Source organism: Hyperoodon ampullatus, assembly GCF_949752795.1.
Source record: "Hyperoodon ampullatus genome assembly, chromosome: 12".
NCBI lineage: Eukaryota > Metazoa > Chordata > Mammalia > Artiodactyla > Ziphiidae > Hyperoodon > Hyperoodon ampullatus.
Window position 1 is genome coordinate 69,571,665 of NC_136925.1, and position 15,433 is coordinate 69,587,097.

Sequence of the window (15,433 nt, forward strand, 5' to 3'; positions counted from 1 at the left end):
GATCTTCCTGGACTGGGGCACAAACCCGTGTCCCCTGCATCGGCAGGCGGACTCTCAACCACTGCGCCACCAGGGAGGCCCTGGTCAATATTTTTTAAAAATTGTTTTACTATCATTAAGCTTATAAATAAAAACTCTCAGGAGATTGTTCAATTTTAAATTTCAAAGATTAGCAAGTTAATACTATATAATAATACAGTAGTGATTTACCTTATTATTAATGTACTGTGAGTTTGGAACAATTCCCAAAGCAAGATAATAGCATATTCATAATGCTTGTTTCATATTTAACCTCCTAGTATGTATTTCTTATAAAGTAGTTAAGTATCTTGAATACCTAAATCCACATGACTTCCACCACATTTGACAAATAGCTAAAGAATTAAACAAAATTAAAAAATAATCATTAAAACCAAAATAATTAAAACAAAACTTAAATTCTTTAAAATGTGTTTTTTGCATCTTGTGAACAGAGTAAAGGCAATGTTCAAATTTAGTTTCTCCTATTTTCAAATTAGAATAAGCACTATTTATTTTTAAATTTAGCACCAATGCCTGAGAAAAGACAATAATCAGATGACTAACAGCTGAATACATTTTAATATACTATCAGCAGATATCTTAACTCATTCTTCCATCCAGCAAATATTTATTGTAACCCTACCTTGCAGTAGCGTGCTGGAGGCAATTGTGAGAGCTGGTTGTTAAATTTTCAAGAAGTTTGTAAGCTTCTTGTTAAACAGAGCCGTTATTCAAGTTCATTTGTATACACTTGCAGTTCAATAGATTAGGTTAAAAAGAAAAAGTAATACTCAAAACTCATCACATCCTAATTATTTTACTTCACTTTACTATTATCTATGCTCTTGGGGTGTCAGGTGGTGTGCTGCAACTGTGTATCTTTTCTCAGCTCTACATTCTGTGAAGTCATTAGCTTAAATTGGCCGTGAGGAAGGTATTTAAACCATAGAATTAAAAATGCTACAAATCGGGGCCTTTTTATGTACTTATCTTGTAGAGAACCTGCTGGTGAACACTTAGCAGCACACCACTGCCATGCGTCCAATACTGTATACATGAAGGTCGACCTGTCTTCGGGAATCTTACAGGCTAGAGGGGAGATGGATACGTGTTCCCACAGGGTAGGAACATGGTGAGGGCATTTGAAGTAGACAAAATAATGGGCCCCCAAAGAAGTCAACATCCTAATCCCTGAAACCTATGAATGTGTCACTTTATATGGCAAAAGGGACTTTGCACAAGTGATTAAATTAAGGATCTTGAGATGGGAAGATTATCCTGGATTATCTAGGTGGGTCCAGTGTAGTTGCAAGGGTCTTTGAAAGAGGGAGGAGAGTCAGTTACGGAAGGGGAGGTAACCGTAGAAGCAGAGGTAAGATACAGAGATTTTACAGGTGCTACGCTGCTGGCTCTGAAAATGGAGGAATGTGGTGGCCTCGAGGTGCTGGAAAAGGCAAGGAACCAAATTCTCCCTTCTATGGGAAATTAAATTAATAGTGTAAGAATGTATAAATCACTAAAGAGAAATTGTTTTCCAGTTACTGGTACATTAATATTTTCTTAATGAATATGTTAATAAATCTTACTTTGATAAAGCCAATCTGGAATTTCTTTGCTCTTTCACGGTTTGAACTACTGAGTATTCTGGGGTTCTTTTCCTGGGAACATGCAGGGGTTCCATCAAGTGAGAACGCTGACAAGGACTCAACCCTCGAAACCCTACTCTGGACCTAAAATCCAGTGGTTTGACATAGAATGGTCATTTTTTTCTCCCTTAAATGTATAATATTTACCTTTAAAATATTTTCATTTTAATCAGTACTATTGACTTGACAAGATGAATAAGTATTACAATAATAAATTTGTAATTCAACATCTGCTGGGCCCAATCTCCCAAATTTGGTTTTGGGTGATCTCAGCCATAGGCAATAAAAGAAAGCCCTATGCCTTTGAGATGGGAATTTTGAGACTTGAACTTGTAATTCTCTCTAAGTTACCCAAGGCCCTTTAGCCATTTGTATCTGCAGTTTGAGCCTTTCTCTGTCCTTCAAACTGGTCTATGAAACCAACTCCCTGGCTCCTATCAATGTTCATCTTCTGTGAAGCTGGTTAATTAGTCATGGTACCTCCATGCATCATGGGCTGCTACCTCCCCAGCCTAGACCTGAATCAATCTTGTGGCTTTTTACTCCCACATAAACCCAATTCTCAATATTCCCTTTTCTCCTGAAAGTCTGACTGTGGACAATTTAAAGGCATTAATTTTAAGGATACTAATTTTCTTTCAAGGAGGAATTGAGCAACCGTGTCTCAAAAAGAGACAGGACTCAGGATAGTCCTGGGGAATCTGAGTAGCTGGAACTCAAGGACATCTCCTTAGGCCATTGCCATCAGGATGTCTCACTCCATCTGCCATCTGCCCTTGAGCGACACTGTTGTATGTGGAAGTATCAAATTGGGGGGCTGGCCTGATTGGCACAGGCATTGCTGTTTGCAACTCTGAAGCCTGGAACAGAAAAAAAATCTTTAAAGGAAGGAAACTGCGGACAAAGCCCTTTGCTGTACATTTAGTTGACCTGGTTGGTCATATGAATGGCTAGGTTAGGACTCTAGACCTTGTCCGTTAACTTTGGACATTGAATATTATGAGAGTTGGAGGCTAAACATTTTTCTTTCTTTACAAACAAATGATCTCCTGTTTTGTTTTGATTTCTGGCTGATTTCTTGAGATGCTTTATCCTGAATAGATAACATTTTCACTGGGATATATATGAACATTTTTCTTTTGTTATTATTTCTTTTTTCCATACTCAGTCTTTTTAGTTTCTATACTCCTCTTTTTCGCCTGAGAAATATTTACAAATGTTCTCCTCTACTCTTACTTTATTATTACTTTATTATTTCATTTTATTATTTAGTTTATATGCACTGTATCTTTATGCTTTGTCCATTTGTCCTGTCCATTTATTAGACCTGTACTTTTTAATCCTCTCTTATTATGGCCTCTCTCTTCACTTAAATTGAGTGAAGTGCCTCCAGGCATCACTGACTTAGAGTCTTGTCATCCTTAGCAGCTAATTGGTATCCCTGTGGTGTTGATACATTAGCCTCACAGCCTTCTCTGCTCCTTCATGATACAGTTATGTTTAGGGTATAATAATAAATTACCCATTTACTCCCTCTCAGGAAAATACCCTCCCCCACCTCCAAACACACATGCACATATCTCCTTGCCAGGTTTCTGTTTGATTTTGCTACATGGGCATCCTAGGAACTTTGGGTTCTGCTTTCTTTCTTTCTTTTTTAATTTATTTTTTTGACCACACTGCATAGCTTGTGGGATCTTAGTTCCCCGACCAGGGATCAAACCCATGCCCCCTGCAGTACAAGTGCAGAGTCTTAACCACTGTACCACCAGGGAAGTCCCTGGATTCTGCTTTCAAACACTACTGCTCTTCATTGGTGCAGAACCCATTCTCTCCTCTTATCCTCACCCTTCTAAATTTAGAAGCAAGCATGAGATTCTTCTGAGAGGCTCCCTTATTTATTTCACAGCGATATGGTGTTTTCGCAGGACAGGTAATCAAAAGATGATGCCATAGCTTATTTTAGTCCTTCCCATCTATGTTTCTTATTTCCAGTTTCTAACTGTGTTGAAAGAGTCCCACTCCTTTTTTATTCATTTGATAGTAGAAAGGTGGTGAGATTAGGGAGGTTTACTGATAAAGGAAGCAAAGTAAATCAGCAAGTGGCTCATTTGAACCTGTGCCTTGGCTGTTTTGCAGGCCTAACAGTCATTATTTTCAGTTCCTTCTTTATATAGTTCTGATCTCAGTGCTCAGGAGATACCTTTTCTATGAACTCACTACCTTTCAGATGCAATTTCATGTGCCCTCTTTATCAGAGTAAAGTGTGATAACACAGGGTTGGATTTTCAAATTTGACTCACAGAATCAAAGATCTCATCTAGTACCAAGCATTACTCATAAGCAAAAGGTCCAGGACTGCCCGTGCCACTCACCAGGTTACTTCTGGCTGCGTTAGGATGTGCTCTGACCGCAGGGTAACAGATGAGGTCTTTAAGGGATATTTACAGTCACATCACTTACACAGTAGGGAGCTGGTTCAGTCATGGAATAGCTCCATTTTATACTCTGATAGCTACATAACTTACAAGATATTTTTCTGAAGCCCTATCCTATAAATCCATAGATTCCAGAATTTGTTTACCAAAAGCCATCAAAACATCAGGTACAGTCTGCCAAAGGTATTCTATAGCAGGACTCTCCTGCTAGTATTAGCCAGGAAGTCTGTCATTTGCAGACAAGGAGATCTGACTGGATCTCTGGTAAAAGAAGGGAAGGGATTCCAGTCTTGCTGATAAGCATTTCCTTCACATAAACATATCAACTTTGTCTACTTTGTTATACTTCTGTTTCTGTCAATCATTAGATTTGACCACATTATTAACATGTCTAGTTCATTAGACAAGTAGTTAGAAAAGTGGGAGAACCCAAGTCAGTTAAATGGAGTTCCTTGTTTAATGCAGAATGATTGATCCTAGAAGTGACATGCTGATAATATCAAGTAAGATATCTGTAGCTATTTTATAAATATCTACAATTATAATTTATGCTAAGTTATTTAAATGAAAGAATATAAGGATTTGCTTCTCCCATGCTTTGGGTTATAAAGCATTATAAAATTGCTTTTAACCACATGCTAAAGACAGTGAAATCAACTAGTTGATCGGGATTGATGTAGCAAAAGACTACAAACTAGGTGGCTTATAAATGACTAACATTTTTTTCTCATAGTTCTGGAGATGGGGAAGTCCAAGATCAAGGAGCTAGCGGATTTAGTTCCTGATGAGGACCCCTTCCTGGCTCATAGTTGTCATTTTGTAGTTCCCTCACATGGCAGAAGGGAGCTCTCTGGGGTCTCTTTCATAAGGGCACTAATCCTGATCTTAGAGGCTCCACCCTCATGACCTAATCACCTCCCAAAGACCCTACCTCCACACACCTTTACACTGGAGATTAGGTTTCAACATAATTTTGGGGAGAGGAAACAGTCTATAGCAGTTTATTTTTTTATTTTTTATTTATTTTTTTATTTTGTGGTACACAGGCCTCTCACTGTTGTGGCCTCTCCCGTTGCGGAGCACAGGCTCCGGACGCACAGGCTCAGCGGCCATGGCTCACGGGCCCAGCCACTCTACGGCATGTAGGATCTTCCCGGACCAGGACACGAACCCGTGTCCCCTGCATCGGCAGGCGGACTCTCAACCACTGTGCCACCAGGGAAGCCCTATAGCAGTTTATTTTTAATTAGCAGTCTTTTAACCTACTCTTTTGGCATTCAGTTATTGATTTTACCTGTACAGTCTTTTATATTAACTATTTAAGTGTTGTACTTTTTATCCTCTGCTGAGTAAAATATCTCTTCTAAGTTTTGTGAGATATACATGTTAGACCAAGGCAAAGCATGAAATGTTGGTATGTGTGTATAGTATACATACATTATTAGGTAAAATATCTTCCCAGAGTTTTAAAGTGAGGTCACTGGGACACTGAGCTCTAAGGCAGTCATGGCTCAGTAGCCATCCTGACCATCATTGTTTCTACTTCCTTTACCTCCAGACATCCATGTCCAGATGTGAGCCTTTTTGTGTGTCTCCTTTGTCTCCATAGGGAGGATGAGCATGCCCTCATCCAGCAGTACTGCCAGACGCTCGGAGGGGAGTCTCCTGTGAGCCAGCCCCAGAGTCCCGCTCAGATCCTGAAGTCGGTAGAGAGGGAAGAACGCGGAGAACTGGAGCGGATCATTGCTGACCTTGAGGAAGAACAAAGGTGTGCTAGACCTGGGAGAAGATGTGTCACCCTGGGGAAACTTCTGATGGGGAATTCTTTCATATTCACTTCAACATGAGCCTTACCCATTCTTTTTTCAGGACTATTATCCAGGAAGTAAAGTGGAGGCAAAGTTTTAAGAGGACATTAACATTGCTGGGCAGCTGGCTGCAGATTACAGCTGCATTTCAGGGTTCAGGGATGGTGTCTGTTAGAGCACTTGTTTATTTAAAAGCATGGTTTTATTCATGCTTGCTTATATCATTGTTGTACGTGTTTTTACCTATGAGGAAGTAAGTAGCACGGGCTACATTTGGAGCTCATGGACAATTTTGGTGAGGAGGTGAGGTATACAATACTAATTCCAGTTTTCCCTTCTCTACACTAGAAATCTGCAAGTGGAATACGAGCAGCTGAAAGAGCAACACTTGAGAAGGGGCCTCCCTGTTGGCTCCCCTCCAGACTCTGTTGTGTCTCCTCATCACACGTCAGAGGATTCAGAACTTATAGCAGAAGCAAAACTCCTCAGGCAGCATAAAGGTCGGCTGGAGGCTAGGATGCAAATTTTGGAAGATCACAACAAGCAGCTGGAATCTCAGCTCCACCGACTTCGGCAGCTGCTAGAGCAGGTAGCGTGTGCAGAACTTGATGTCACCTGTCCCCACCCCATCTGCCCCAGTCCCGTGTCCCATGGGACTCAGTCCCAGAGTTGGTAGAGAGGTTCACTTCCGGTTTCTCCTCTCCATAGTGGATTTAGACTGGGTTAGAAATCCCTCTTCAAACATAAGCATTAAATGCTCACTGGCGCCAAAAAATGCGTTTTCCCAGCTTAAGATGGAATTGCCCATTCTTCTTTAACACTGGAATCTATCTCAGCTCTGAATAGTTTAAGGCAAAAGATCCTGTAACATATATCTGCATAAATTACATTTGAGCAACATCTGTGGGCATTAAGGGAAAGGAAGTGACCTGAACTCTTCATGGTAAAACCTCCTTCCAATGAGCTATTTTCAAGAAATTAAGTAATAGATGTTTATTAATTTGTGGTTATTATTTCCTAACATAGCTATTATTTCCTACCATAACATGTTTTATGGCAGTTGTTTGCAGACTTTCTTGACAATAAAAAATACAATTTGCATTATGATGAATGCATACATGTATGATGAAAACAAAATGCTAATTGCTGTTATTAAAAAATGCTGCCTCTTACTTTCTATTTTTTTCCTTCCTTCTTTCCTTCTTCCCTTCCTTCCTTCCTCCCTCCCTCCCTCCCTCTTATTTTTCTTCTGTCTTTCTTTCTTAGTGCTGGTTTTATAACTCATCAATCGGTAATAGCCTGCAATTTTGAGAAACACTTCTTTGGGATATAAAAGAAGCGTCAGATACAGCTTCTGCCTTTTTACCTTCAATCTTGTTAGAGACCATAACAAAATAGTATGATATATAAGGTAGTATCATCTATAAAGACACAACACACTATAGAGAATCAAGTACCTGATTACATCTAGCAGTTAAAGAATAGGTGTCATGTCACAGAACTGGTAGTGAAGATGTCTTTGCAGCAGGTGTCTATTGTATAGAATCCCAGCAAATGGACCTGGAACTTTTCTCTCTTGAAGAATCCCTGACATGAGAATTCATGTCATCTTTTGTCTTTTTCTCTGGCCTATGCAGTATGGGGCCCCTACACAGTGAATAGGAATGACTTTCTCCAGAAATGATTTATTGAGTCAAAGGCAGAAACAACTCTCTCTCCAGTGATTTTCTCAAATTTTAGAAAACCATCTTTTCGCCGTTGCTATCAGTATCTTTTAACATGTCAGAATCATTCAAAACAGTGTAATTTTTGCATTACCTGCACAGTGGGCCACAGAATACCCCTTATACTTTCTGAATGTCTGTCACTGTTTCAGCCTTTTTGTGAGACTGCTTGGGGGAAGGTTTACTTTGGAACTGTGCATCATTAGACCTTCCCCAAGGCCTGGCTGGTTTTCTCTAAGTACTTTGAATGTTTGAAGCTTATCTTGGTGCCACTCGTGTACATTGGAAAAGCTACATTGTTAGTAATGTGAATTTGATGTTTCTGAATGGTACCTGGTTAAGGGATGACTCTTCTCTGGAACTCTCTTATTTAGAATATGAAGTGTGAGTATTAAGGATTTACTGCGTAGGTAGAATTGTTGTAGAAGGAAGCTGTGCTTGAAAGCTTTGTTTGCTGTAGTCTGTTGATGCTCTTAAGAGAGCCAAAGGCTCTTCTGCTCACCCTCACCTCCCCCTACTAGCTTCCTCCTGTTAGACAGAGCTGCCTAATGGCTCATGAGCCTTCAGAATTGCACAGTAATGCTTTTTGAGAAATCGGATATCTAAATGGCTCTGTGTATTCCAGACTGTGGAACTCTTATCCCTTCTTAATGACTTAGCATGAATGCCAGAAGTTGATGGAAAATTCAACTCTGATAGTAAAAACTAGCAAAACTACCAGACTTCAGCTAATATAGATGTAATGGAAAAATCAGCATCAAAAACCTTGTAACTGGGACTTCCCTGGTGGCTCAGTGGTTGAGAATCTGCCTGCCAATGCAGGGGACATGGGTTCGAGCCCTGATCCAGGAAGATCCCACATGCCATGGAGCAGCTAAGCCTGTGTGCCACAACTACTGAGCCCGTGCTCTAGAGCCTGCAAGCCACAACTACTGAGCCCGTGTGCCACAAGTACTGAAGCTCACATGCCTAGAGCCCGAGCTCTGAAACAAGAGAAGCCACTGCAATGAGAAGCCCACGCACCGCAACGAAGAGTAGCCCCCGCTCACCACAACTAGAGAAAGCCCGTGTGCAGCAATGAAGGTCCAACGATGAAGACCCGATGCAGCCATAAATAAATAAATAAATTTATTAAAAATATATTTAAAAGAAAAAAACATTGTAACTTCTGCATTCCCTTTACAGTGGATCACACTTTTCTAATTTGACCATGTACTTGTCCATTTCAAACTTTCTGCCTTTGTGAAGTATTTATTAGGTGTCAGATTCTGTTCTAATCGCTTTAGAAATACTAATTGATCACCTCCTTCACAAAACCCTCGGACACAGGCACTCTTACCACTAGTTTATAAATAAAAAATTCAGTTTTATAAATAAAAAGCAGATGATCATAAAATTTCCTCAGAGGGACTTCCCTGGTGGTCCAGTGGTTAAGACTCCATGCTTCCACTGCCTGGGGTGTGAGTTCTATCCCTAGTTGGGGAACAAATATCCCACATGCCACAGTGCAGTGCAGCCACAAAAAAAAAAAAAAAAAAAAGAGAAAAAAATTTCCTCCAAATTACTCAGCTCCGAGTGACTGAGTTTGTATCCAAACAGCTAAATCCAGAATCGTGCTCTTCACCACTCTCCAGTATTGCTGTTAAATATTGATTTGAATAAAAAAGGAGCTAATTTTGAAATTAGATAAATTTACTATATGAGAAACAGTGTTAATTTTTTAAAAGATGAATGAAACATGTTTCCAAATTCACTTGGTTGACATAAAAATAATGGAACAATTGAGGAATGACACTGACATTGATAGGTAAAGCTTGCCATACAACCAAGTGAGTTCTTCAAGGTGCCCAAATCAAAAGGAAAGGACCACTTGGTCCTCAGGTGAATACTGGTGAGCCCACCAACTGATGCTAAAATGTATTTGAAAATGACTGAGGGTGAAGAATGTTATGTGATTTAATTATCTGTAGTTGGGGAGGGGAAGTTAGAAACGGAAATGTTTTCTTTAATCGTTATTTGAATCTTTCCTCTGTTCTAACCTCTGAATGTGATTCCAGCCTGAATCGGATTCCCAAATCAATGGCGTCTCCCCCTGGGCTTCACCTCAGCAATCCGCACTGAACTACTCGCTGGATCCGGACCCCGGCCCACAGTTCCATCAAGCAGGTCCGTGTCCCCAAGACTTGGCTACTCCCTCCCCTGGTCTACTCTGGGCTTAGCCATTTGTTGGCTTTTCATTTTAAATAACATTCTTACACATGGGTGCCTTAGGGCATAAAGGAATTTGTATTCTCTGTGGTCTCAGCTGAGTACAAAGCCATTTTAACTGTACCAAAAAAGCAAACATTTTAGAATAATAAACTATAATGCGTTTATTTATATAAGGTGTAGTAGTGGACTGAATTTTGATGAAAGATGAAAAAGAGCTCTTTCCTTTTGGGGTGAGCACAATTTATTTTTTTTCTTTGCCTTAGGAACAATTCTTTTTTTCAGTAAATTTCCTGTCTCTAAAATTTCATACTTGTACACATTCAGAATAAAATACTAAAGAATATTACACCAAACATAGTTTTCTTTGCCCAGGGCTGGAGACTCAGTGTTCTGCTTTCTGCATCCTAGCTCCTACAGACATTTCTGCCCCTCCCACCCCCATTTGAGGCTGAAGTCCCACCCAGCCTCTCATTGGTCACAATGGGGACCTGTCACTACTGCTAGGAAGGGCCCTGTCAACCAGGCATTCTGGAATGACATTTTGTTATTGATGAAATTAAGTTCTAAAATTCTACTGAGGACCACATACTTTAAGCAAATTAATTTGTTTATCTTTTGCTGCATTAATCTGTAGAAAACCTAAAATATTAATATTATTTTAATTTTTAAATAAGAGGACTATTTTGCTATCAATTATAGACTAAAAAACATCAAAGTAAAAATATATATTATAAAATACCTCTAGTGGGAGTTCCCTGGTGGTCCACTGGTTAGGACTCTGCACTTCCACTGCAGCGGGCATGGGTTCGATTCCTGGTCGGGAAACTAAGATCCCACATGCCCCGCAGCATGGCCAAAAAAAAAAAAAACTACCTCTAATTTTGTGGCAGTATAAGCTAGCCTATGCTGACGTCTCCAAAAAGAAGGAAGGAAAAAGAAATTAATGGAATATCTTTCTCATATGAAAAAATACTTGTAATGCACAATAGTGGAATTCTGACTAATAAATTGCAATAATATGACTATTATTTTTCACTCGTGAATTTTCCCCTGACATGTGGATTCTTCCTTTAGAAACATATAATAAATTTTAATTATGTAAAACTCTGTTACCACAAAAAAATACAAAAATGGTTTTGGAATTTTCCCCTAAAATTATCCTTTATAAGGAGAACTATTTTCACCTTGATATTTAGAGGCCAGTACTAGTATTTTCTCCCTGAAGTTGCGTTTTGGTGGAAGGCCAGACATTAATTTCAGAGTGTCTCTTGTTCTTTCTATCTGCTGTCACAGTGGCAGAGGACCTGCTGGCCCCCCCTCATGACACCAGCACAGACCTCACAGAGGTTATGGAGCAGATCAACAGTACATTTCCATCTTGCTGCCGTGAGTATGAAAGATCATAACATGACTGCTACGCTTTTTCCTTCCATTTCTTTTTCCTGAGTGGGGCCCTTTGTCTTCTTTGGTAAGATAACAAAAACCAATATTAGAAACAAGACTGCAAATTATTTGAAGATAAATCAAACATTCCTTATGTTGGCAAAGCAAATGAAGCCCAGCCTATATACCATCACATCACTGGGTGCAGGGCCAGTGAGAACCTGTTCTTTGGGATTCTTTGGTCTGCCTTCTGAGTGATAACATGAGGCAAATAAAACAAGCCTGTCTTTAAGGAGAAATTATCCTCTTCAATGCAGGCTATAGTAAGAAACATGTATTACTTCGAAAGAGAGCTTTTAGTGACATACCAAACAAGGTCTGAAAATGGCTTTTTCTAATGTAATTCCCTCTCTTCAGACCTTGCCTTCTGATGTCATCAAATTCAGGTGTAGAAAGGGATTATTTTAAAATTTTCCTTTTTTTTTCCCCTCTTTTTTTTTGTTTTGGTTTGGGTTTTTTTTTTTTTTTTTGGTTTTGGAGTTCTTTTCTCATGGAATAAAATAGTCACTGTATAAAGGTCAAACTATTTAAGGCATCACAGATTATGACCCTGTCAATTTTCCATATGAAAACTAAGAGCCAGAAAACAACCAAATAAAAACAGTTCAAGTCCCAGAGGAAATTATATAATGATTGCTATTTATTGATTTTTTTCCCAAACATTTTGTTTTCAGTACCTTGCCACCTTGCAGTTTCTGCTGAGCTCTCAAAGAAAACATTTCTGCTGTTTCAAACAGTTTACTGTATATACATAGTATATAGTGCTACAATTATATTTTAAATAATCTTTTAAATAACTATGATTATTTATAAATACATTTATAATTTTTGGGGTGATTAAATCTAGTCAGCTATTAGACTAAGAATTTAGTATATACATATACTGTTATATATCATATATCCTGTATATGTAGTGTGTATATATATATATATATATATATATATAAAACAGCTTCTCATCACACCCTTTTCCATCTTCTTGGAAAATATTTTAAATGAGGGAAAAGACATTATCAGGAGTGTAGGTAAACATGATATCTTGACTTCGTTTAAAAAGTATGCTTCAATTTATACCACTCTACAGTTTACAAAATGCCAACCTTAGTGGGAAGTGGAAACAGCTATTTGAAATATAATCTTCTCTGAATTTTCAGAAGTAATTGCCTAAAGGACATATGGCAGTTTCCATAAGTCCATAAATATATTTATATTGGGGAGCATATAATTTCCCAGTTTATTATTTGTAATTTCATTTCTCAAAGTTTGCAGAATCATATGTGCCATATATCAATCTTCGTGCTCACCCACCCAAAAAAAGCATGTGCATACACACACACACACACACACACACAGAGGTTTTTGGCCCTGTAGAGTATCACAGAAGCTTCAGAGGGTCAGGTGAAGCCCATATGCTATCAGATTGTTACTTATTTACTAGGCTCTATAACAGCCATGATAGATGAACAGATTAAATCTTTGTATTAATTATAATTCAAGGTTAAATTTAATAGAGATTTTGGTTCCACATTATATTTTACTTAATGGCTACATGAAACCTCATCATAGTCTTTATAAGCCAGAGTTTCAAAATTAAATTACTTTTTAGTTTAGCTTAAATCCAAATACATTAATAATTAGTTAAGAACAAATTCTGTAAGTCAAACCTGTTTAGAAGTTTTTATTCAGCTATCATAATGGATATTTTCAAGTTAAAAGTCAATTGGCAGTGAGAGCTAGCATGGGAAATATATTTAAATATATGCTTTCTAGTGGATATAAAATGTATAATTTCCATATTAAAATTTTTATACAAGAATTCATGGTACGTTTTAAAAGTTTAATTTTTTTAAAGCAGTTACTTTTAAATCTTTTTCACAGTATATTCTTATATGGAGATATTGTATAAAGCTAATCTATGTCATATTTTACAAGAGAATATAATTAAAAATAAATAATAACATAAGTATAGGGCAAAAATAAATCTTAAGAGAGGGGTGCATTCATTTCATTTTCTGGCTTCCCTTAAAGGCAAGTGTAAAATTCCCATTGGTTGGTATCTTATTAGCCATTAATAGCTATTATTGGTTCCTGAGAACAGTATATATCTTCAGTGGGATCCACATGACAGGTTAAACTCCCACTTTGCATTGGTGCCTTCTCACCTGTGCAATTCTCTATTGTGAGGGTGAGTTGCAGAAACCCAAGATTCCTTAACAGGATGTGACCCTGTGTTCTTACAGTCAAAGTTTATACATTCACAAATATTTGTAATATTTATAGTTTTCTGTGGATGAGTATTACTAGTCATATGTTATTTTGAAGAGCTCAAGTACATCCCATATAGGAAATGATGATAGTATTATTTTAGAAATCCTTTTAAATTTAGATCTTATTATTTTTTGTTTCCGAGGTTCTGCTATTAATTTGGGTTTAGATTGCTCTTCTTGGTATTTATATATTATACTTTGCTTTGATAATATAAAAATCTCCAAGATAGGGACAGCTTTCCAGAAAAATAAAGGTGTAACTGATTTATTTGTAAAATTGATATATATTTTTAAAGTTCTGCCTAAAGTTATTAAACCCTTTAAGAAAATGGATGCAGAATAGAAATAAGCACCTGCCATAGATTTGGTGCTCAATACATTTCTGAATTGAATGAATGAATGAATGGATGATTACATATTCCCACTGGGAAGGAAAGTTTAGTTGTTTAAGTTTCCCCCAGATAGTACTTAGAAGATTCTGTAGGATTCCTTAGCTTTGTTGCCCCTTTTAAGTTGCTCAAGCTAGCAAATATTTTAATAAGCCTTCGCATTCCCGAAACTTACTGACCACCTTTGGAGGATTTTTTGAAAGCAAGTCAGATTGGCATCCTCCTAATGGCAAACCAATCCCTTGAGCCCCCGTAACTAACAAGAACTTTAAAATTGCTTGTCACCAGCATACAATGAATTGAGATCTGCATGTTAACCTTGACTTTTGATCCTTTGTGAATTAAAAATTAGCATGGTCACAAGTGAATTTCCACTCCTGGAAGTCTAGGAATTAAAAAGAAATTGTATTCTTAAATCCTAATTGCATGAATTGCCTACTTAAACATGACTTTTTTTTTTTTGTACTGTGTCTGTATATTGTTGCACGTAACACTTTAGAATTCCTCTATCTTGGATTAATATCCCACTTGGTCCTGATAGCATCCTTGAATTATGGCCTTTTAAAATTTTCTTTTCATTATTTACATTGAATTTCGGAGCAGAGAGGCAAGCATTTCCATCCCTTCCTGGCAAGAAGTTAATGAAGGGAATTTAAATGTGTTGCCTAAAAACCAACATACTAAAATTTCCACTGACTGCTGTAACTAATTTTCTTAGTGTAAAATCTTTTGTTGGTTTTTTCATTTGTATCATCCAAATATATATGATACTAGTAGTAAGCTGAATATTATTTTTTACTAATAGACCAATAAATGCTTTTTCAATTTTTTTATCTACAAGCATATTTTCACTGTGAATTGCCTATATTTATTTATTTATCTATAACATCTTTATTAGAGTATAATTGCTTTACCATGTTGTGTTAGTTTCTGCTCTATAACAAAGTGAATCAGCTATACGTATACATATATCCCCATATGCCCTCCCTCTTGTGCCTCCCTCACACCCTCCCTATCCAACCCCTCTAGGTGGTCACAGAGCACCGAGCTGATCTCCCTGTGCTATGTGGCTGCTTCCCACTAGCTATCTGTTTTACATTTGGTAGTGTATATATGTCCATGTCACTCTCTCACTTCATCCCAGCTTACCCTTCTCCCACCCTGTGTCCTCAAGTCCATTCTCTACGTCTGCGTCTTTATTCCTGTCTTGCACCTAGGTTCTTCAGAACCATTTATTTATTTTTTTTAGATTCCACATATATGCATTAATATACAATATTTGTTTTTCTCTTTCTGACTTACTTCAATCTGTATGACAGACTCTAGGTCCATCCACCTCACCACAAATAACTCAATTTCGTTTCTTTTTATGGCTGAGTAATATTACATTATATATATGTGCCACGTCTTCTTTATCCATTCAACTGTCGATGGACACTTAGGTTACTTCCATGTCCTGGCTATTGTAAATAGTGCTTCAATGAAC

The 15,433-nt window shown here is 37.8% G+C and overlaps 1 protein-coding gene across 1 annotated transcript in view; it reads left to right on the forward strand.

Moving 5' to 3' along the window:
- Positions 1-15,433, forward strand: part of UTRN (utrophin) — a gene marked incomplete at both ends in the record, with an annotated part of 450,045 nt that overhangs the window by 425,402 nt on the left and 9,210 nt on the right. The window contains 4 exons of the mRNA XM_079716566.1: positions 5,715-5,873; positions 6,262-6,502; positions 9,695-9,803; positions 11,142-11,234. Of these exons, the coding sequence (XP_079572692.1) occupies positions 5,715-5,873; positions 6,262-6,502; positions 9,695-9,803; positions 11,142-11,234 (602 nt within the window). The remainder of the gene's footprint in view (positions 1-5,714; positions 5,874-6,261; positions 6,503-9,694; positions 9,804-11,141; positions 11,235-15,433) is intronic.